The sequence below is a fragment of the Carassius carassius genome, chromosome 29 (genome assembly GCF_963082965.1).
Source record: "Carassius carassius chromosome 29, fCarCar2.1, whole genome shotgun sequence".
NCBI classification, from domain to species: domain Eukaryota; kingdom Metazoa; phylum Chordata; class Actinopteri; order Cypriniformes; family Cyprinidae; genus Carassius; species Carassius carassius.
In genome coordinates, this window is record NC_081783.1 from 20,061,012 (window position 1) to 20,084,335 (window position 23,324).

The 23,324-nt window shown below is 37.8% G+C and overlaps 3 protein-coding genes across 6 annotated transcripts in view; 2 read left to right on the forward strand and 1 right to left on the reverse strand.

Moving 5' to 3' along the window:
• LOC132109848 (uncharacterized) overlaps positions 1–9,531 on the forward strand; it is a 36,471-nt gene extending 26,940 nt beyond the window's left edge. The window contains exons 10-17 of the mRNA XM_059516233.1: positions 313–432; positions 793–929; positions 1,011–1,137; positions 2,221–2,313; positions 2,732–2,914; positions 3,075–3,219; positions 4,309–5,313; positions 5,720–9,531. Coding sequence (XP_059372216.1) covers positions 313–432; positions 793–929; positions 1,011–1,137; positions 2,221–2,313; positions 2,732–2,914; positions 3,075–3,219; positions 4,309–5,313; positions 5,720–8,175 — 4,266 coding nt within the window. The 3' untranslated portion in view covers positions 8,176–9,531. The remainder of the gene's footprint in view (positions 1–312; positions 433–792; positions 930–1,010; positions 1,138–2,220; positions 2,314–2,731; positions 2,915–3,074; positions 3,220–4,308; positions 5,314–5,719) is intronic.
• Positions 9,532–12,447: 2,916 nt separating this feature from the next.
• Positions 12,448–16,517, reverse strand: slc25a51b (solute carrier family 25 member 51b). Its single transcript, XM_059516234.1, has 2 exons — positions 16,397–16,517; positions 12,448–14,350 (listed from the first exon to the last, which is right to left on the reverse strand). The coding sequence occupies exon 2, from the start codon at positions 14,277–14,279 to the stop codon at positions 13,377–13,379; it is 903 nt and encodes a 300-aa protein (XP_059372217.1). The 5' UTR covers positions 14,280–14,350; positions 16,397–16,517; the 3' UTR covers positions 12,448–13,376.
• Positions 14,902–23,213, forward strand: LOC132109850 (centromere protein U-like). Of its 4 annotated transcripts, none has more exons than XM_059516236.1 (8): positions 14,902–15,686; positions 19,788–19,893; positions 20,092–20,436; positions 20,555–20,648; positions 21,351–21,438; positions 22,423–22,484; positions 22,665–22,821; positions 23,053–23,213. In XM_059516236.1, the coding sequence occupies exons 4-8, from the start codon at positions 20,602–20,604 to the stop codon at positions 23,173–23,175; spliced, it is 477 nt and encodes a 158-aa protein (XP_059372219.1). In that variant the 5' UTR covers positions 14,902–15,686; positions 19,788–19,893; positions 20,092–20,436; positions 20,555–20,601; the 3' UTR covers positions 23,176–23,213. The 4 variants fall into 4 exon arrangements, with proteins under 4 accessions (XP_059372219.1, XP_059372221.1, XP_059372220.1 ...); XM_059516237.1 differs by lacking the exon at positions 14,902–15,686 and adding an exon at positions 18,701–18,996 and having other exon boundaries at positions 20,092–20,323; XM_059516235.1 differs by lacking the exon at positions 14,902–15,686 and adding an exon at positions 18,702–18,996.
• The last annotated feature ends 111 nt before the right edge of the window (positions 23,214–23,324 follow it).

Consider the following 23,324-nt stretch of genomic DNA (forward strand, 5'->3'; position numbering starts at 1 on the left):
TTTTAACTTCTTTATATAGATTTTCAAGTTAGTAACAGTAGCTCAGCTACATTCAGAATAATGCTAAGCATTAAGAAGCAACTTTACCAACAATAACCGTAGCAGGACAAATAGTCAAATGTACCATGACACTATATTGTGCACAAGTTAGCATTGATCAAACACAATGCACACCTAAAATGGCTCTTTCTCTCAGGTAGCACTGGGAAGTCCGATTCATATTTGTGTATTGATTAATGTGGACAGTTCATTTCAATCAGCCAATTCACTACAGACACGACTGGAGTTTGTAATAAAGTGCTGCTCTTTCAGGTGGTACAGAAGAAGGATTCACATGACTACAGGTGTCTGTTCAGAGTCTGCTTCATTCCAAGAGACCCAGCTGACCTCCTGCAGGATGATCCTGTGGCCTTTGAGTACCTCTTTCAGCAGGTGCCACAATTGAATTATATACCACTAAAAATAAAGCGTGTAGAAATAAAACAAAGCTTTAAAGTGTAATCAGTGTTATTAAGTAACAGCAAGTAAGGTACTATTACAGCTTATCAGTATTATGAATCGGTTTTTGTTTTGATATTGCATTTTCATGTTAATTTTATAATTTATAAATTATTTCAGTTTCAGTTATTTTAGTAATCAAGTAATTTCAAGAAATATTGCTTTGGCAAATAGCTGAAATATTTTTATTTGTTTAATTTCAGTTAATGTTCATTTCATTTTTTAAGTAAGGAAAATGTTTTATGGTTTTAGTTTTAGTTAACTGATATAACCCTGGTGTGTATGTGTGTGTAGAGTGTGGGAGATGTGTTACAGGAACGCTATGCTGTAGAGATGAAATGTAACACAGCGCTGAGATTAGCTGCTTTGTACATGCACGAGAAACTGGCAAGCTGTGGCCAGATGACGAGAGCATCTGTTAAGAGCGTTGTGTAAGAGCGCACACCTACACTCAAAAATACTCATGCTACATTAGAAAACAGTCATTTAATAAATGTGCGTGTCTGTGTCAGCAAGGAGTTTGGTTTAGAGAGCTTCATCTCTCCCACTCTGCTGAGGAACATGAGAGAGAAAGACCTAAGGAAAGCTCTCAACTACCACATGAAGAAGATCCAGTCACTGCTAGAACCACATCAGAAGGTGTGTGTCGTTTTTCAGAAAGCGATTTTAAAATCTCCCTATAAACAGAAAGTTATATATTTTAAAATATTTAAAATATTAATTCAATTAATACTAGTTTATAGGTGATCTCTTTGTATTTTGATTTGTTTAGGGAAACTCTATTACTTCAAGGGATACTCCACCCCAGAAATGAAAATGTTGTCATTAATCACTTACCCCCATGTCGTTCCAAACCCGTAAAAGCTTTGTTCATCTTCGAAACACAATTTAAGATATTTTAAGAAGAGCATAAGCTTGCTGCATTCAGCTCATGTTCCCCAAAATGGCGCTACGGTGATGTGTAGAGACACAGAGGAGACAAATTGTTGAATAAAGTTATTGTTTTTGTTTTATTCGCGTACAAAAAGTATTCGCGTCGCTTCATAATGTTACGGTTGAATCACTGATGTGCAGATGGACTATTCTGATGATGTCTTTCATACTTTTCTGGACATTGAAAGTGTTATTTACTTAGCAGTTTATGGAACAGTCACAAGCCTCCTGGTTTTCATCCAAAATATCTTAAATTATGTTCCGAAGAGGAACTAAGCTTTTATGGATTTGGAACAACATGGGGGTAAGTGATTAATGACAAAAATATATATATTTTGGGGTGTAGTATCCCTTTCAGTTGGGCTGCATCATGCAGACCATTTTTTTGCTCATCACAACAACCTCGGAGCTCACAACAGATCTGTCTATAAAGGTTTATAAGTTATCATTGAAAATCAGTTTTCCTGTGGTGAAAATGGTTGGACTTTTCCCTTGAGGTGAAAAACTGTTGTGCTCTATTACTGCTGGTTCATCTGTCACACTGTAAATGTGGGATGCAATATTCCATGTTTTGTGCTCTGATGATATCCTGCACATTTTACCAAAAGTAGTTGAGAACTGTGTTTTCTATACCAGACACGAATATGCATACAGTGCACTTTAAACCTATTATGCACTGCAGAAGTTGTCAGACCACATTTCTTTGTCCTGTTCTTGTTTTTGTTACTTCAATCATAATGAAAATCTATTTGTTTATCTTTTCCATTTCCCTCTCTCTCACTTTTTCAGGTGATTTCTGTGTCTCAGGCCCGGTTGGCTTATCTGACTCAGATGGCGGAGCTGATTTCATACAGTGGGAGAAGCTACAATGCCACCATGCTGGTGAGAGAGTTGTGTCCATCTGCCACGTTCATCACAAATAACAAACAAAATCTGCAGGACACAGATATGGTTTCGTTTATTTTCCTCTCTTGTCTGGCGGCAACCATTTGTTTTTTCTAGATAATGTTCTGCTGGATTTTAAAAAAAATCATATCTTGTTTTTAAGGTTATGAATTTAAGCATGTTATATAAGATGGCTGTTTTAGGGAGTGAGAGATTTGGATAAAATAGCAGTATCTCTTGCAGTGGCATAAAAATAAACCTTGAAATGACGTAAAGCCAGAGACCAATTCATTATAAAGAACTGACTCATAAGATTCACATGGGACCATTTTAAAAATCCTGCTTATATTCTTTTTATGTTTATGTATTTCCCTGGTAAGACTGAGTCAGATTGAAGGACATGTGTGTGTTACAGTTGCAGGACAGGGAGTCACTGGTGAGTTTGCTGGTGGGAGCGAGATATGGGATCAGCCAAATACTAAACCACCAGCTCAACATGATCTCCACCATCATAGACTTCCACTACATCACCCGAATAGAGGTGCTCTCAGAGTCCGACAGAGTCAGCATGCTCAAGATTTACCTGCAGGACATCCAGGTGTGTACACGTCTACCAACAGATTAAAATAAACACTGCTGAAACTGTACCTTTGGGACACCAAGGTGTGGATAAACACCCAGGCAAGGAAATATGTTTTTTCTCTCTCTTCTTCTCTTTCTCTCTTCATCTGACAATCTCTTTATCCTGCAACTTCCAGCCAATAGCCCTGTTAATGGAATCGGTAGCAGCTAAAGATCTGGCCTGCCTCCTGGCTGGATACTGCAAACTGCTGGTTGACCCCAATATCAATGTGTTTCGCTGGGGACCCAGACCTAAAATGCGACGCATTCCGGCAGAAGAAGGTAGGAGATTAGGGAAGGTTGTGTTATTACATATTTGGCATAACAACTTTTTTTCTCCTAACACCCTGCCCACACTACAAGTGATTGATGTTGCTCTGTGTAGGGAAAAGTGTTGTTATTAACTAAATTTGTAAAAAATAATTTTTGTTATATTAAATAAAGCAGTAATAAAATAAACTATAAATACGGGATGGATTTTTGCTGATGTTGGACATCCCGATATATTTCACCACATAGTGGCCGATAGCCGATATATTTTCTTTTGTTTGGAAACAACACCAAATGAATCTATCACCATTCAGGCATAGGTAAGCAATCAAGAATGACCACATTGCTGACATGATCTTATCACTAGCACACCCTCAGCACATGTTACTTGTCACACTAGAGTTACCTGTCAGGGAGCTGTTTGGGGTTTGGTGCCTTGCTCAAGGGCACCTAAGTCGTGGTATTGCCGGCCCGAGACTCGAACCCACAACCTTAGGGTTAGGAGTCATACTCTCTAACCACTAGCCCACAACTTCCCCAAAATATTATAAATATTAGATGAAAAACTTAAACTGAAAAAAACTTTCAGAAATGTTGCCTTGGCAACAAACTTAAATGGAATTTGAAATTTGTTGGAAGCTGAAAATAGATAATAAAAAAAAACAAAAAAACAATACTACTACATATACAATACTAAAATAACACTGATCGGAAGACTAGGCAGCCCACAATTTGCTACACAGCACAATGCCGCAAAAATAGAAACCAAGAGACAAAATTTTGCACATTGCAAAAGCATTAAAAAGTACTATGGTGGTACCATTGTACAGTGATCGTGCCAGACTATGGTACTTTGAAATATACTGAAAATTATGTACCTTGGTGTATACATAGTTCTTCCAAGAATATCACGGTACTACTATGGGACATATTGATTACTCTGTTACAATGTATGTTGTGTTGAGATTTTATAAAATGCCTTTTTGTAAGATTTGTTATTAGTTGCATTTTTAAGTGCATTAAATCACTTATGAAATAAGTCACTTGTACATTATATTATACTAAATGCTACATAAGTTATGTTTAATGTGTTTTGTGCAGGGTATGTTTATCGGTGTGGGAGCGAATCAGAAGACAGTTCAGAGGATGACTATGCCATGGAGGGACTGCTAGACACCCTGTCAGAGGACACTATGTCTACTCATACAAATGATGGCACAGAAGAAGGAGAGGAAGCTGAGGGGAAAAGTGAAGCAGAGGCAGAAAAGGTTAGAGTGATTGTAACGCATCCCTTTTTAGAAGACGAAGGAGATGAGGTGAGCAAGGGAGAATCTGTTGGAGATGAGGATTATGCCATGATAATGGATTCCCTTTTGGAGACAGGTTGGTACACGGACCCTCGAGTAAATAGCAGCTTCTCCAGTTTGTCTAGTAACTCACTAAATGCACTGGAGGAGAGTATTAAGACAGCCATTGGTGGGCTTGGCCATTTGGATGTGTCTCTGGAAGAGAAACCAAGTTCTGGTGCCTCGAGTCTGGATGTCCACCACCCTTACCTCCTGGAGGTGCCAGAACTTTTGGATAAGAGCGGCAGTTCAAACAAACTCAGACGACCTTCGGACCTGACCTACAATAATCACTCAGTTCTGTGCTTTTCTGAGCTCTCTCAAATGTCTGACAGCTTGCCAAGCCCACCTGTGGCCAACGACGATGCTTTGAGTGAGGATGATGGAGGAGGAGACAGTGGAAAAGACGGTCGGATCTCTGCCATGTCAGCAGAATTTGAGGCTGTTCTAACCTCTTGTACCCCTAACAGCATAAATGCTAAATTAGCAGGAGCGAACTTTCAGGCACTCTTCACCCGGATTCACAACCATACAGAATGTAGACAAGAGGGAAAAAGCTTCCCAAAGAAAAAGATAAATGAAACTAAACAACAGGGGCCATCTTCAAAGTTAATAGCACAATCTGTGCTGATGAGAGCTATGTCCTCAAATGTTCCTAAAAAAGCAAAGGACACAAGAGACAGTTTTTCAGATTCTGAGGATGAATTTTTTGATGCCCAAGATCGATTTACCCCTCCCATCACAGAGCAAGGCCTCACAGGTCAGTGAACCATCTATTTTTACCACAAAACATTTGTGCATTCCGTAAAAGAAAGTTCCAGGTTCAATAAAAGTTAAGCTCTATCGAAAACATTAATAGCATAAAGTCCCATTACCAGAGAAACTTTTTTCGACAGGACCCCCAAAAAACTAGCTACAATTACTATTACAGTAAAGCACTTGAAATAAAGCAAACATGGCTGTGCACTTTGAGGGTTTAAAAGCAGAAATGTAAATTTATCAGTATATACGGTCCTATCCTAATAAAAGGAAAAAAAAGCCAAAAATAAATATTTAAAAACAAACACTGTTGCATGTAACGTTTTGAACCTGGAATATTATTTTCAAATGTTTTTGATTTTTTTCAGCATATGTACACATCTCTCTTACCTCTTACTCTTTTGCAGAGAAAAGCTCAGATTCTGAGAACAAACAACCATCTTTTAGTGACATTAAGGTTAGTGAGGACAAGAAGAAAGCACCAGAATCCAAAGACAGCAAAGAGAAGGACAGCACCACACCAGAGACCCTCAAAAAGAGACCTTCTCTTGTCAACCATTTGACCCCTGCAATCGCTGAGACTAAAAACCCTGAATTGGAGGTCCATCAGCCTCCAGTGACTTTTCTCCCTAAACTTACACCTGTGGAACCTAAATCTTTCTCTACTGACCACTCCACCGGACAGAAAGCCCAGCACTGCAATGGAGACATCCCTGGTCGAAATTCACAACTATCATCGCAGCTTCTAGAGATGGAGCCAGACACCATGGAGTTTAAACCAGTCAAAGGGCCTGGACCACCATTGTCTTCCTCATTAATAACAGCTGTACGCCAAGCTACCTTTCCCCAGCAAACCTTAGTAGACCCAGTGTCTGTTCAAAATGGTCCGAGATCACAAAATGGAATAACTGACCAGGTTTCAGACAGTCTAGATAAAGAGACTACTCCAAATAATCTGGATCTTGGGAGACCTGATAGTCAAGATATCAAGCCAAATCAGAAAGAGCCAACAAATGCCAACAGAACAACTGATTTTGGGAAAAAAACATCAGACAGCAAGAGTCCTTTACAACAACAGTCATCAAACGCTCTTAAAATCAGAAAGTCAGAAAATAAAGTTCCCCAGAGGAACACAAAGCCCCCAATACCTCCCAAGCCATCATTCAATGGTTTACAAACATCCTTGAAGGCAGTTGATGCTCAGTCACAAAAGCCTGAGGAAAAGACAAAAGTTCCCCCCAATGGTCTTTCTCTACACCCCTGGTCTCAGAGAAATGGTACCAGTACCTCCTCACTCTCTACACTAAGTAAGGGTATTTCTTTAAGCCACGAGAACTTAAGAACTGAACTAAAGGCTGAAAGCTCTACAGTCAAACCTACAAGTGCTTCAACCACTCCTACCCCATCTCCATCTCCCTTACCTTCTCCATCAGTTCACTCTATAAATATTGTTCCTGAAGATCAAACTGGGACTAGCTTCCCCAGCAGGACAGGCTTATCGGGACGTCTGTCTGCCACAGCCTTGCGGGGAAAAATTCAAGATATGCCCTGGTACCTAACCCGCTCCCAAGAGATCTTGGGGACGGTAGCACTCAGCAACACTATTTCATCAACTGGCAATATAGCAACCATTGCAACAGGTGTGAATCATGATTCCAAGAAGGTATCTCCCAAGGCCACTTCAGTGCCATCTTTGATTGACTGGAAAGAGAAAGATGCTGAAGTAGTCATTGTGAAGCTAAAAGATGGACCTGAGGAAGTGACCTCAACTCCTGTTAAAGACACTAACGGGAAACCTCCAACATTGTCAAACCATCCTGACCTGAGGCAGAAATCTTCCACAGAAGCTACCGAGTTGCACAGGCATTTTGGGACCTGCAAGTCCAAACAGCCTCAGTCACACAAAGGTTACCCTTCAGAGATTCAACTTGACAATGCGTCCTCTCTATCCTCATCAAGTCCTTCCCATCGTGATGCATGTGGCTGCCACACAGTCTATGCTAACTGTTTCAGTGGAGATACAGAGGACAACTGCAGCTTTGATGATAATCTGACTGTTTACGAGTTTTCCCGTCGAAACCGCATAAGTAAACCACCACAACCCACCCCGGTTCCCTCCCCTGCAACCCTCTCTGGTCCCTCACCAAATGTTCTCTCCCTACTCAGAGATTCCCCTCGTCCCCTATCTTCCTCATCAGAACTCAGTCCACTCCTGGTCCCTCCCAGAGCTCTGGAATCTCTGCATCTAGACTTTAGACCAATGAATAATCCGCTAAATTTTTTGCAAGGCCACCGTTATGTTACTGGTCAGAAAGGTGCAGGGCTTAAAGATGGCTATGCTTGTTTGCAGCGAGATATTGATGAACTACTTATGGTTTTGAAAAAAGGGCCTTCTGCAGTATACCCTCCATCCCACAAGGGGGAATGCGAAAATGGCAATGTAAATGGGAATTTGTTTTCAGAGACCGAGAGATGCCTGGTTCAGGCGGAGGCACGGAAATTGGCGTCAGGATGTCAGAGAGCCACACGGGTTGGATGGGCACCTGACGATGCTCTTCTGTCCCTAGGAAACAGCTTTGGAGCTCTAGTGCAACTTACATCAACCTGCATGCGAGTTCCTTGTTCGGACTGCGGAGGCTGTCATGGGGATATTGATGCAGATGAGGCCCTGAGGAAGCTTGAAGAGATTGTGGACCTGTATAAGGAATTTGTAGGTGCTGTAGAGACGACGAGAGAGGGCGAAGGTGTCAGGCTCTTAGCCAAGCAGTGTACTGTTCTCATTTCAACCGTCTTCTCACTAACACAGCTGTTTCGGACACGGACACCAGACATAGACAATGGAAATGTACCTCTGAACTTTTGAATTTTTCCTTCCGGCACCCTCTTAAGGGATTGTAGAGTGCGAGCATAGAATTGTACTTAAAGTAGCTATGACTTTCTGGCATCTAAAAACTGATTGTGTGCTGGCACACAAGAATAATAGTAAGTGCCGTGAACGTACACACAGTTAGCATCCTAACATGTCAGAACTGTTATGTCTTAACCGGTTTGTCTTGCCAAGTCTCCCTATAAACGTACTGGAATTATGCATTCAGACATACAGTAGCTATTTTCTAAAGGTTCTTTAATTCCCAATGTATATATAGTCTGTAGTATGTATTTATTTTTTGTGCATACAGTATATGCGCACCGTGGTTTCTAACCTACTATACCTGCATTTAGTTTTTTTGGGTAAATGTGAATCCCTACCTCTTGCTCTAATAACTGAGATAAAGTGTTATGAAATTTCACCTGTTTTCATGTTTAGTTTAGTCATGCTGCTCTAACAGATTGAAGGAACAAAGTGAACAGACACTCCACTAACCCCTAACAATAGATGCTGGGACTAAGAAGCTCAAAAACTTATGCAGTAATTTTTCACCGGACTATCCAAAGGATTCTCATTTAATTTTGTCTATGATAACTTTCCAGCTGTAGAATGAGAGTTGATGGCAATAGAAGTGCGGCAGTTTGGCTTTTTTTTTACCTGTATGTTGGCGTGTCAAGTTTGGCTTTTGATGTTAGTTTTTATATTGGCGTATCAGCTGACTGTTAACCACAGAGATCGGTCTGGTCCAAAAACATAATAGCACAATTGGGGCATGTTTACACAACAACGATGTCACCACGTTACTGTAGCACCCTGTAAAACTGATCCCAATGATAGCCAAACCACACAATTTGTCACTCATCTGTAATTTTCGACTATGCAAGCATCACAATTTATACCCAAATTTTCTTACATTTTATACATATTAATACATGCAGAATTTTCTATTTGTTATGAACCACTAATATCTTGCTTTAGAGCACATCCCTGACAAGCCTAGGCCTTATATTTTATCTTGGAAGATTGTTGTGAAATTTGTTGGACTGCATTATTTTGCGAATGCACCATATATTTATTTTGCCTACTGTTTATTCAAACAAAAGGTTCAGTTGGAAATATTCTTTCTTCCTCTTTTGTAAGTGGTGAACTGCACCATATTAAGTATAAATCAAATAATCAGTGTAAATTATCTTTGAGTAATGCCAGAAACATACTCCATGCAAGTATGTGGACGCAAATGCTTCTAGTGAAACCAGCATTGTGGAATACATAACGCAGTGCCTGTTGCCTTCTTGAGAGTTTGTTTGGAACTGCACAATTGAAATGCATCGTTCAAGCCTTCAAATCTGGATTTCTTTACTTGCATAGAGTGTTTCTGATCTAAGAATTCCAATTTTGGATTTGGCTGTCATATTCACAAAAATATGATTTAGGAGATTATCAAAGACTACACTTGGAACTTCTGAGTAATTGAGTCCTGGTGATTCATTTGGCCTTTGTTGCTGATCTCAGACCAGTATTTTGTGGTATTACAGCCAAGGATGAAAATTCTCACTGGCTGTTTTTAGAAAATGTTTCAAAAGGCAACTTGCACCCAGAATACATAAAAAAAAAATTAATTGCCCAGATTACATGACAAATTTATGACATCAGCCTTGTTCAGTTCTAAGTAACTTGACTTTAGAGAAGTGCTTCCAGATGGCAAGAATATCACCCATATTGGACACATCCCTCCCAATAAACACACTGCCAGATCGTGGTTAAGTCAGAAAGATAGTTTGCATCAAGAGGACAGTCATGAGAAGGAAAGAGACAAATATCTGTATCTTATTCAGTCTTTTCACAGGAACAATTTTCATATCGTACTATCAGAGAGCAAACATATTTCTGTATTAAAATCTTCCTGTCAAATGAAGGATCTAAAAATGACAAAGACTTAAAGGAACTGCCATTGCATTTGTACCAACTATGAAGCAAAAAAACTGCTCGTAAAGACCTTATGTATTGAGACATGTTGTATGCAGATTATTGTGTTTAAAAGTGCACAAAATAAATTCTTAAATGTGGCTTTACGTGAATATTGAGGCAAACACCTGAATGAAATGAGAAGATACAATGGAGAGTATGTTTTGCATCCCCTCTACTGTGTTCATGATAATAAAGGTTTGATTTCAAATGACAAATGTTATGGAACTAATGCAGTTTTTGTGTTGTGTGGCTTTATCGTTTTCCTTTAGGCAAAATATAATTTGGGGTTGAAATATGACCTGGACATGTTCTTGACAGATTTTGTGAGATTTGCTTTAGATATTTTTGGGCTATTCTCAAAATCTGGGATATCTGTCAATTTACAATGTTTTGTCTTTTCTAACAGTCTAATTTCTAGTTTAGCCTACTAAAGCACTAAATTGTCAGTCAAACTGTATTTGTTTTTTAATTCGCAGGAGATTACAGATTAGGCCTGTGATTAAACTCAAACCGAAATCTTTCACAGTTCAAACAGAGGGAATGATGGGATTGTGCTGGAGCTGTTTGCTGGAAGACACGCTCACTATAATCTGTGGCTTTTCAACAGAGGGAGTGACTACATTTTTATCTGTAGTAACTCTGAAAGATGTTTTTGTAGCCTTTTCTCTTTTTAATTTTAAATGTCATAGGAAACTCTGTGCGTTAGGTCATTTAACACTCAATTAAAACATAGTTCACCAAAAAATAAATATTCCATCATTTACTCACCCTCATGTCATTTGTTGATAATCAAACAGGTTCAGTTCCCATTGAGTTCCATTGTATTTTTTTGTCCATATAAAGTCAATGTGGACCATCAACTGTTTACCAACATTCACAATATCTTCCTTTGTGTTCTGCAGAAGAAACAGTCATACAGATTTGAAATGACTTGAGGATAAGTAAATGATGGAATTTTCATTCTTGGGTGAACTATCCCTCAAAGTGATGCTTTTATTACAAAAATATTAAACAAACTAGATTTTCACATTTTCTGAGGATGGTAAAGTTATTATTATAGTATGTTATTCAGTAGCTGCGAGGGTGTTACAATGTGGGTACTAAAGTGCGCAAAGTGTTTTTGTTTTTTGCATGCTGTTATATGGTTCATAGGGCTTTTTTTTTTTTACTAAGGTTTATTCATTTTTAATGCCAGTTCACGCTGTAGTGATATCACACTATCAGAGCAGCCAGAAGGCAAATATTTGTAGTGTCGTGTGGTGTATAGTAATACAGGACCACTTTTTTTTGGCAAATGCTCATGACAGTTTCATCCTCTTGCATGTTGAGAGGACAGAAATTGCATTTATTTCCAATCCACAGAGTATGCTAATTGTTTAGCATGTAGCTTTACACTTGAAAGGATCCATTTGTATGAACATTAGTGGGTGAAATCGAAACTTTATGGCCACTGTAGTCCCACCTTAAAGTTAAAAGAACACATTTTCGTTTACTTGTGAATTCACACAAGCTGGAGCAGCCAGAAAAACCTGATTTGATCTTAAAATCAAAATGTATATCATTGCTGTCATACTATTTTCCCACGTTGTGCTGTTAAATATAACTCTGACCATTTTTTATTTTTTTACCTAGAACAAGCTAAGCAACCATATATCATTAACCCTGTTAATCTAGAGGCCAATTTTGCACTACTTAAATTGACTAAAGAAAACATATAAAATTGCTTTATGTAAATCGTTTTTTTTAATTGCTTGCAATTTGTATGAAAAGCAGGAATCAAAATGTTTTTAAATTTAATAAAATGTCCAGTCAGCTGCCTCCATCAACATCTAATCATTTAGGACATTTTTCCAAAACAATCCCTGGGATTTACTTACGGCTCAGAGAAGGAAAAGCCACTCACATGGTGCCCTGAGATGGTGCTGCCACACGGCTCTGAAAGCATCTGTCCTTGAATGCCATTTCACCCCATGTGATGGGATGTTTCCGTGTCTTCCTCTGTCCCCTTGAGGTTAACTCTGTCTGAGCAGAATGGAGGGAAGTGCAATTGAGCCCATTATGTCAGCCACGGTTAAGTACAGGGCTTTAAAGTGTGTAGATGCTGAATGGCTTGAAGAGAAAGAAAAATTGCATTCAGAAAAACATGCAAAAGTAGGACAGAAAGGTTCCGAATTCTAATGCTCAGATTTCTTGATACAATTGCAACTGCAATTGGGTAATATTCAGTGCAATGACACATAATAAAATCTGTAAAATTACTTTCAAATATGTGTACAAAAAAAAAAATGACACCCGAAATGCAATAAAAGGAATTACTAGTTTACTTTCCACCCACAACAATTTGAAAATGTCATTCATGTCACAAAACACTGGTTACATAAAAACATTTATGCATTTCATGAAAATGATTACACATCTTTGAATACATCAGGAGTTTTTCTGATTGGCAAAAATACTAACACCATGGGCTTGTACAGACATCTTTCGCTTTGTGTGGTCCACAAGTCTCACCAATTTACGAACCCTCGGTCAACCTGCAAGTAACACTTACAGTGACACTTGGCTTGTCATGCTCCAGTCCAGAGTTTGTGCATCTGATTTTTTTAACAAAACAACAGAAAAGAAGTAGAAATGTACTGTCAGTAGTACAACACTGTGCTTTCTCCATCCGTGTCCCACAGACCCCCCAAAAGTGAGTAAAAGAGCCACTACTTAACTGATACAAGAGCCACTGCATGTGGCCATACATTTCACAACACTTATAGTAGCCAAGTGATATGGATGGACTTTATGTAGTTATCAGCACAAGTATACTTTCCATCCACAATTCTACAGATCATTACATGTTACAGCGACAGTTCACTAAAACTCATTTACTCACCCTCATACCATTCCAAACCTGCTTGACTTACTTTCTTCTGTGGAACACAAAAGAAGATATTCAGAAGAACAGTTTTGAGTCCCATTAACTTCCATTGTATTTTTTGTCCATACTATAGCAGTCAATGAGACAGAAAACCATTCGATTACTAAGATTCTTCAAAATATCTTCATACAGGTTTGAAATGACATGGGGGGGGGAGTCAATTATAAATTTTTGGGTGAACTATCCCTTTAAGTGCAGACGTTAAGGAGCTGGCAGTGTCCAGACCTCTTTTAAAGGGGTAAAAACAAAACTAAATTTGGCTTGCTTCGGACAAAGTGCACTCCATCATCCACCCCAGTCTTCAGAAAACTTTCAGGAGAAGCTCGTAGGTTGCATTGATGATCCCCCACGACAGAAGAGATCGATGGTAGTTGAGTGTCGCTCCGCGGAAGAGCAGCACGATGCTGCCGCCTCGTTCCCGCCACACCGTCATCAGCACTTGATGGCAAGGAACAAACTCGCCCCCAACTTGAGCCTGAGCTCGAGATTTGACCACATTCAGGGGGTAGAACATGATACCCAGCGCCGCCCCCAGCAGCCCGCCACACACAAAGTCATTGGCCATGTGACCCATACGGGTTTGGGCATCAGGCAGCCGCTGCTTAATTGGCCCACGCAAGCCAAAGAACAGAACATTACTAGGCCCATTTCGCAACAAAACCGGGACCAGCCCGCGGTAGCACTCTCTCACACCATATTCCTGCAGGAGAGTCCGGAAGGTGTGGGCAGTGTTATTGAAACGCCCGTTGTGCCTGTGATCCTGAAGCAGCGTTTGCACCCTTTCAAATGGCGTAAGGGCGGCCTCAGCCATCCCGGCCAGCGCAGCAGCGACGCTCCGTGTAACAAGCTCCGGTGCACCACTTCTGTGAGTGTGACGCAAAAGCAATCTGGAAAAATCCTCATACAGGCCAAACATGATGGCCACGGTGGTGGACTTCTGCAGTAGTGGAGGCAGAAGCCCTCGGTAGAGATGTCTCAACCCTTCCCTCTGCAACTGCTGGACGGCCTCGGTCGCTCGCACCCCATGAAGCTGCTGCCGGAACAACACTTTCTGAATAGGAAAGGTCACGATGATGTTGGTGAACGCAGCAAGCGAGCCGCACACATAGTGTTTTCCCCGAGTGCCCAGATTGGCCTCTATTAGCGCGTGGCCACCTTTACTTTGCCGGGCCGTATCCGGGTCCATAGTAGTAACCACCCCCATAGAAAACTAAGCATTGGACTGGTCTGTCAGCAGAAGTGATCCAGGTAAACACCCATCAATAGCATTTTAAGCTGTAGGAAAGAGAAAATAAAGCATAAGAACAGTCAAAAAACATATCTTGAAGAGCTGATCCAATCCAAACGTGTTATACTGGCCAGTGGTTTCAGGTAAGAGCCTAATCTTTGAAACCGTTTTGCGGAATTTACTGCTGAGATAAGAAACGTTACCTAACCGCAGATCAAGTGACCCAGACAGAAAGAGGACAGGAGGACATCAGGCTACTTATCAACTTAAAACTTAACCTTTATATTGTTTGTAATATGGTAAGATAAAAAAAATGATGATAAATGATGTTAAGGTAAAACAAAAGGTAAAAAAAACATGAGAAAAAACATTGTTTTTGTTTATGCACTGGTAAAATTTGAGTTGATTTTGCTTTTATAATGTTCTTTTTTTATATATATTGGAATAAAAAGAAATCAAGAATCCTTGATTAACTAATTATGTCAACAAATTTTAGATTTTGATCCTGGCTTTATCCAATGTTCAGATATCTGTTCGGGAAATGTATGCAAATTAGTGCATAATTAATTACATAATGCCTCATTTGCATATTTAATCAACTAGGAAAGTATGGTGATATATATTTGTTGAATTTTCCCCAAAACTTATTTACTCACCCCCATGTCAATCCAAATTTGTGTGATTTCATTCATGTGTAAGACAAAAGGAGACGTTTTGAAAAATGTTCACGCTGATCTTTCTATTCAATGCAAGTATTTAACATAGACACAAGATATGTTGTGCAAGCTTTTATGTTGTCAAATCTGTCGTAATCAAATGCTTCAGTTTGAAAATACAGTAGAATTAAGGTTTTGAAAGAACATATCTATAATTACTTTACGAGTCTGGATATATAGTGCACATATTGTCATATAAGGTGTTTTATTGTGCTTTTTGGCGCTTGACAGCCCCTGTTTGCTGTGTGCTTTTGCTGTTGCCATACATGAAAGAGCAGTGTCACTTTACTAAACATATCCTGCTGTGTTTCAGGAAGAAAGACAGTCTTATGGATCTGAAATGACTTGAGGCTGAATTATAGAACTAAACATTGCTTAAAAGCCATGAGAATAATGCATAGTAATCCAATAGCAGACTGGATGCAACTACAACTCATGTGCAAGACTTCTCCAAAAATAAAACGGCACATGTGGTGGTGAGGGAAGACACTATAGGGACTTCTGAAGGTCATGAAATAACCTGCTGCCATCATAATAAGACTTAAACTGTCCACCATCATATATCAGACTAAAACGCTGCCCGATCATGACCTCACAGTGATGACAGGACGAGGTCAGCCAGCTGGACAGATGCCCAAACTTCACTACTCATTAAACACTTACACAGGTAGCTTTTAAGAATGACACAACAGTTATAAAGGACTTTAAGCATGTGTGGCTGAAATGTCCTTGATATGATCTGACTTTATGTGAATCATCTCTTTCCAGAGTATTTGAAAGCTTGATTCGTTTGTATACGTACATATGACATCTGCATGTATGCTACATACACCTTGTTTAAAATCTGCTGTCATGTGAGCAGATGAAATGTTTCATTTCCATAACATTCCTTTATTAATCATAACGTGTGCTGGATACAGCTAGCAGGCTACCGCTAGCACTACACTGCCAAAAACAGTGGATAGACAAAATCAAACACCAGTAACTTATCATGTATATATGAGTCTAACCTCCTGTGGAACCAATATAAGTGTAAATACACAAAGCATATTTAACATTTTCTGTATATAAACTACATTATTTTGCTCTTTTTGACTACAGAATATCCTAACAGCAATAATTAAGAGTCAATAACTTTCATCATTTTTTTTTATCACTTTAATAAACATAAATGACCTGTATGTTATGATTTAATTGCTTAAATGTGTTAATCTGTTATTAGCGTCACAAGAACAACCTCCTACGCGAAGCTAATGCTAATACTGAGACAGCACAAGTTCAGATGTTTACACCGCGAATTTATTTACTAAAAGTGTTTATGTTTGTGATTATATAAATCTGCGCAGTTCGTAGAGCTAAATGTATGTAATTAACTACCTTCTGGTCGTGGTCCGGGGGCTGGTTGGGTCAGTGAGGCGGTACCGACTCAGAGCTTCTTTATCTTTTTTAGTTTCCACTTCAGACTGACAGAGGGATGGACCGGAAGTGGTTACGAAAGAATCGCCTTCTAGTGTTTCCACTCGCGTAGCGTTTGAACCTTATCACTTACTGCAGTATATAGACCATAATACACAACAGGAGAAAGTTTTATTTATTTATTTTTAGCTTGCACAAAATAATACAATAATGAGAACATTAGAATGGACTCAGATTCACAAACTACAGATTTGTGATGATTGTAAACAGACATCGTAGATTACAGTTTTACACATAATAAAGTGCTGCACCAGAACAGCAGAGGGCAGTCGGAAAGAGAAAGACGCGTTGCTTCGCGTTGCTTCGCTTTGTGTGCTTTCCACGAAACAGGGAAGGAATCTTCCTTAGACGATTGTAGGGGTAATATAAATAGTATATTTTATTCTGTTAAACAAATAATGTGTGGAACGTGAAATACTTGTCTTAATTTCATTTTAGTATGTTAAATATACAAATTAATTGTAAAATCTGTTCTCTACTTTTAAAAAAATAAATTGCACACCATAAAGTTAATCAATTCCCCCGTGTCTGAAATGGTACAGTTCAAGCGTTCAAACATTCGCGGTAAAATTATTATTACTGTCAGTGTTGCCAGATTGGGCGGCTTCCCGCCCATTGGGCGGTTTTGAATTTGATTGTGCGGGTAAAAATTGTCTTGGGCGGGTGGACAAAATTTGGGCTGGTTTGGGGTCAGTTTGGCGGTTTTCAAAAATATAAATTGTATAGGCTAATTGGCTAACAAACAAGCTCAAGTGTGCATATACTGCATCCGAACAGTCATCACGTTGTTATAAACTGCAGTGCAGAGGTGCTGATGCTGATGTGGACGTCGCGGCCGTACTTTTAGCCAATCACTAGTGATCTACAGACACACGTGATGATTCATGAGCAATAACGGATCTAATTTTAAATGTATGAACTGTATGAGTGATCATAATGCCTAAATATATGTTACATGTTAAAGAGTGGGAGAGTGTTTTAACACTCAAAACGTGAATTACACCTGTTGAGGGAAAGATGACACCAAGACTCTAATATTAGCCTACTGCAACTCCTAAAATAGTGCACAGTTAAATTATTTAATTTATAACATAATCTATTTATATCTAATCTATATCTAAACGATCTTGTCTTTTATCTTTTAAACAGTACAGATTGGTATATCTTCTTAGTTTTGACTGTGCAAATGTAATGTTCTACAATATGAACTTCACAAAAGACTAAAGCCCCTATTAGGCGGTATTGTTTCTCATGTGGACCGCTGTGAAAATAAATTTACATACCACCTCAGTGATAAACTCATGGATTCGGATGACGATTATTGTTGTTGTTAATTTTCATACAGTATTTATCAATGAATGACAACACAGTTTTGACTGTTATATGTGTGCACAAACAAGTGTGAAATACCTAATTACGTTGCTTTTTCCTATCACTTATATTGGACACTTATGCATTTAAATTCTGACTGTTGACATTGAAAATTATGCATATGTTTTTTCGAGGGTATCGGTAAATCAATTGTAAATCAATCAAATGTTTTGACGGTGACTGCTTGCATAACCTATTTTAATCATATTCGGTAATTGTCTTTAATGTATTCGCCACCATTTGATCCATGGGAAATTTATCTAACGTTATTATTTATTATTTAGTTTTAAAGAGTTAAAATGGCTCTTAACACCTTTGACTGACATGTTGTATCACATTATTTTGTTAGTTAAAGTTTTGGGCGGTTTTTTGTTGGAGTGGGCGGGTTTTTGTGAGCTTTTGGGCTGGAAATCATCCATCCAATCTGGCAACACTGATTACTGTCAGACTCTGGATATTTTTTTTTTAACTTTATGATTAACGCTAGGATGTTGTTTTTGTTTTTTATTGTAAGTGAGTATTTTATCTATCATTATATGTAAGTAAATTAATGCGAAGATGAGTAGGATGACGAGAACTCTGAAACCTCTTCTGCGCGAGCTGAAGGTGAGTGTTTAATTGTTGTCAGCTGTTTAATGTTTCTTATCAGACGTTATATTTTATCAAGTAACGTTAATTCCTGAAACATAATATTAATTCCACCAACATTTATATTAGGTAATAACAAATACTGTTGCACATTATGTGTAAATACACATTATGTGTAAACAAATAATGTGTGGAACGTGAAATACTTGTCTTAATTTCATTTTAGTAGGCTATGTTATATATACAAATTAATTGTAAAATCTGTTCTCTACTTTTAAAAAAATAAATTGCACACCATAAAGTTGATCAATTCCCCCGTGTCTGAAATGGTACAGTTCAAGCGTTCAAACATTCGCGGTAAAATTATTATTAGCTACTGTCAGAATCTGGATTTTTTTTTTTAAACTTTGTGATTAACGCTAGGATGTTGTTTTTGTTTTTTATTGTAAGTGAGTATTTTATCTATCATAATATGTAATTAAATTAATGCGAAGATGAGTAGGATGACGAGAACTCTGAAACCTCTTCTGCGCGAGCTGAAGGTGAGTGTTTAATTGTTGTCAGCTGTTTAATGTTTCTTATCAGACGTTATATTTTATCAAGTAACGTTAATTCCTGAAACATAATATTAATTCCACCAACATTTATATTAGGTAATAACAAATATTTTGTTGTTACTATTATTTATGAGATAAAATATAGCTAGCATTCATATGACATGCAATTTTGTACATGTATTATTTTATACGTATTTATATTTGTATTTTTGTTTTACTTTTAATTATTGAAATATGTAACTTTAGTTTTAATGTCACCACTATTTATAAGTTATAAGAAATTGTTTTGGTTTTTATGATGGTTTAATAGGAAATATTAATGATGGCATATTAAATATTATACATGTTTTGTTTTTTGATAAGTTGTTCCTGAAACATCATATTAATATCACCAATATTAATGTTATGTGATAACAAATCTCTTTTTGTTGTTGTTTAGTATATAATATAGTATTTAATATAACTTAATAAAATGACACCCATCGTATTTGTATATGTTTGTTATATCATACTTTTTATATTTTGACTTAATTCCTAAAGCATGTCATTTTGATAACAAATATATTTTTATTATGGGATAATATTTTATTGTTGTTTATAATAGGAGTAATATTAAGCATTAAATTATATGTGTAATTTGATACATGTGATAAACGTATAGTATTGACCTGAGACTGAAGTTATAGTATATATATTAGTTTGTGTGTGTAATATACACTGTACATGAAGCTACTGTACATTCAGTAATATGCACTTAAAGGTTTTTCATTTCTTAGAGCGCAAAGCAGAGCAGTAATGATGCAGTGGAGTCTTCACAGCCCCTGGACATTTCATCCATTGAGAGAGCCAGTTTCTTTCAAGGAGATCAGTTTTCTCCTCATGGTATGACAATCCTGTAATAATACTGTAAACCGCAATACTGTCATTTGGAAGAAAAAGCAAAAACATAAAAGTTGTTATATTTATGGCATAAAAAGCAAGTGGTCGTCACTTTTTGAAAACAAAGCCTGAAAGTAACTCTTCTATATAGGCTATAAAGTCCAGAAAGTGACTTTATTTGGTTCTTGGTGTCTTTTGCAGGGAACCCCCTTCACAGCACCGCTTTGGAAGAAGATCTCAGTCCTGGACCAGAACAGAACCAAGAGTCTGCTCCAGAGAAGTTGGGTCAACCATGAGCTGGGAAGCCTGCTCTTGGTGTAATGGACACTGATAAGACCACAGTTACTCAGGCTAAGAAAATAGGCAAAGCTGTTTCCGAGGCATTGAATAAGAAAGCTTCATCCAAAGAGAACCAGGAACCACATCAAGTCAAGTCTGCTTTATTGTCAATTCTTCCACATGTACAGTACATACATACAGAGAATCGAAATTGCGTTACTCTCAGACCTATCAGACAACAAATAAAGGAGAAAAATCACTAGTAAGGTAGAGTCTAGAGTGTGGTCCTATGAGATCATCGGGTTTCAGAGGCATTTCTGGTATGCAGCTGTGGTTATGCATCAGTATATTAATGTAAAGGCTTTCTGTGTTTTTACTTTTACAGAAAAGGTAAAGGCAGACCTTTGCCAACCATATCAGAAGACAGAGAGGATGCAGGCAAGAAAAGAACTTCAATCCCCACAAGCTACACAGCCAAGGTGAGAGTTTAAAGGAATAGTTCACCCAAAAATATAAATGTTCTCGCTTTCAAGCCATCCAAGATGTAGATGAGTTTGTTTCTTAATCAGAACAGATTTGGAGAAATGTAGCATTACAGATCACACAGCAGTGTTAAATAATGCACAAATGCTTAAAGGAACCCCGGAGTATGATATAAGAGGAAACCCGCCATGAATCAAACATCAAATAAGCCCCAGATCAGACTGCTTTTGATGAGAATTAGTTTTCTGATAGTTTCTGATAGTTTAATACATAAAATATCCTGTATATATTAGAATATCTGTTTAAAATATTATTCACACAAATATTTAGTTAAAAGGACCTGGAAAACCCATTTATGTTTACATTATTCATAAATGCACACTTTAATGACTCTTAAAAACTTTTTAGCTGTCTAGACTTCTTAAACTGTTGTGAATCATGGCAGATATGTAAAGTAATTTATTTCGAATGCATGTTTTTTTTCCCCTCATTTTTCCAGGAAGCAGTCAAAGGTGGGAGGTCAGTAAAAGAATTCTCTTTGACCCTAGGAGCGGCTCAGAGACAGCAGAGGTCACCGTCATCCTCAGAGGAGCTGACAGACGAGGAGGAAAGTTTTGTATGTCTCATATCTTCATTTATCAGTATCTACATGTATGATATATGAAATATGGCCATTTAATTCAGTTTGTCCTTTACAGCATCCAAGCATGGAGAAGTCTAAGAGAAAAGGGTCCAGTCAACGGCAAAGTGGCCAGAAACAAAAAAGGAAATCTTCATCTTCATCAGGTACTAAACAATACAGTTGTTTTAAAAGTTTTTTTTTTTAATGCTTTAATAGTGTGCAATGAAGCTTGTCTTGGTTCTTGCAGTATTTTTCCCCATTTATTTTCCTATTCAAAAAACATAGGTTGCATAAACCAACCAAACGGCACAGAAATGTCATTAAAAGACATTGCAAAACTTAAAAAAAAAAAACATTGGCCAAATTCAAAATTGTAATTTGTATTTCTGCAGAAAGAGCTGGCCCCTCTAAAAAACCAAGAGATTTGAGAAGTCCAACTGATCTTGATGTGGTGCTCGATAGTTTCCAGGAGTTTGTCACTCAGTATAAGTAAGTGTGAATAGCAATTATCAATCCAGTGTCTTCATAATTAACAGAAGTCAAGTGCTTAAATATTTGACTATGGTTTCTGCAGGCAGACTATAAACTCTGAAGCAGTCAAACGCTCCATTGATGCTGTCGGTCTCTCATTTGAGGAGCAGCTCTCAGAGATAGTGAGACTGTTTTTTAGACATTTTCACGTGAAATAAATGGAAATGTTGCTGAAGTCATAATTATAAAAATTTTATTTATTCATAGATCACAGCAACAAAGGAGCTGAAGAATGTGAGAAGAGAAAATAACAAGGTGACTCATCTGGGCAATATACAACTACCAACTACACATCAAAAGTTTGAAAGGTTTTTTTATGTTCATAAAAGAAGTGTCTTATGCTCACCAAGACTGCTTTTATTTGATCAACAATTCTGTAAAACAGTAATTAGAAATATTACAATTTAAATGCATATTAAAATGATTTGTAAAGGATCACGTGACACTGAAGACTGGAGGCTGAGAATTCAGCTTTGCCATCAAAGAAATAAATTACATTTTAAAATATATTCAAATAGAAAATGGTTATTTTAAATGAGTTTTTCCCAATTTTTGACTCGAAATGTTGAATAGCAGAGTTGCTTTGCAGACATTAACTGTATTGTTCTCTCTTTCAGATCAACAGCACTATTAATCAGAAGAGGACCAGACTTGTGGAAGCCAATAATGAGCTCATTAAGTAAGTACTGACAAGTAAACATACAGTAACTGATGTTAATTTTGAGATCTGTTATTGTAAAGGGACCATATAAAGGAGAACTGGATTTTTCGGTGTTTTATACCATTATATAAAAGTTACTTGTTCGAATCATAATAATGAATTTATAACTATAAAATTGAAATGAGTTTCTTGTCTCAGGGGAAAGACAAAGCTGAGAAACCTTCAGAAAGATCATGATGAGATGGAACAGAGACTCAAAGCTCTGAGAGATGGTTCCTCTTTGCTCACCAACCTGCAGGAGCTCAACACAAAGTACATGAAGCACCGCACAGCTCATCCGGATGAGGTGGAAACGGTGAGGGAGTCTGCAGTCAGTTGATTTGGTGTTGATGTTTCATTCCTATTGAGCTCTGTAAGGCAAGGCAGGTTTATTTATATAGCACATTTCATACACAGTGGTAATTCAAAGTGCTTGTGTACATAAAATGACTCTACAAGCAAATCATCTCGTCATATTGTATGGCATAGGTGGGATTTATTGTTCTTTGGTCCATTTCTCATTTCGTTTCTGTATTTTGTCTGACAGTATGGCCCAACCTGTATGCTTGCCATGTTGATGGAAGCCAGGTGCATCATGGGAACCGAGCACCAGCTAAAGACTGTTAATGACCATCTTCAGCAGGTCTTCGATGAAACAGAAAATGAATAACTACACACACTGTACAGCTCAACAAATAAACCATTATAATCGAAATGGTACACTTTATCACAATGTTTATTAGTTTTGGGAATTTATGCTGTATATTGTATACAAGCTATTCTATTATCTTTAATACTGTTGTTATGAAAATACATTTC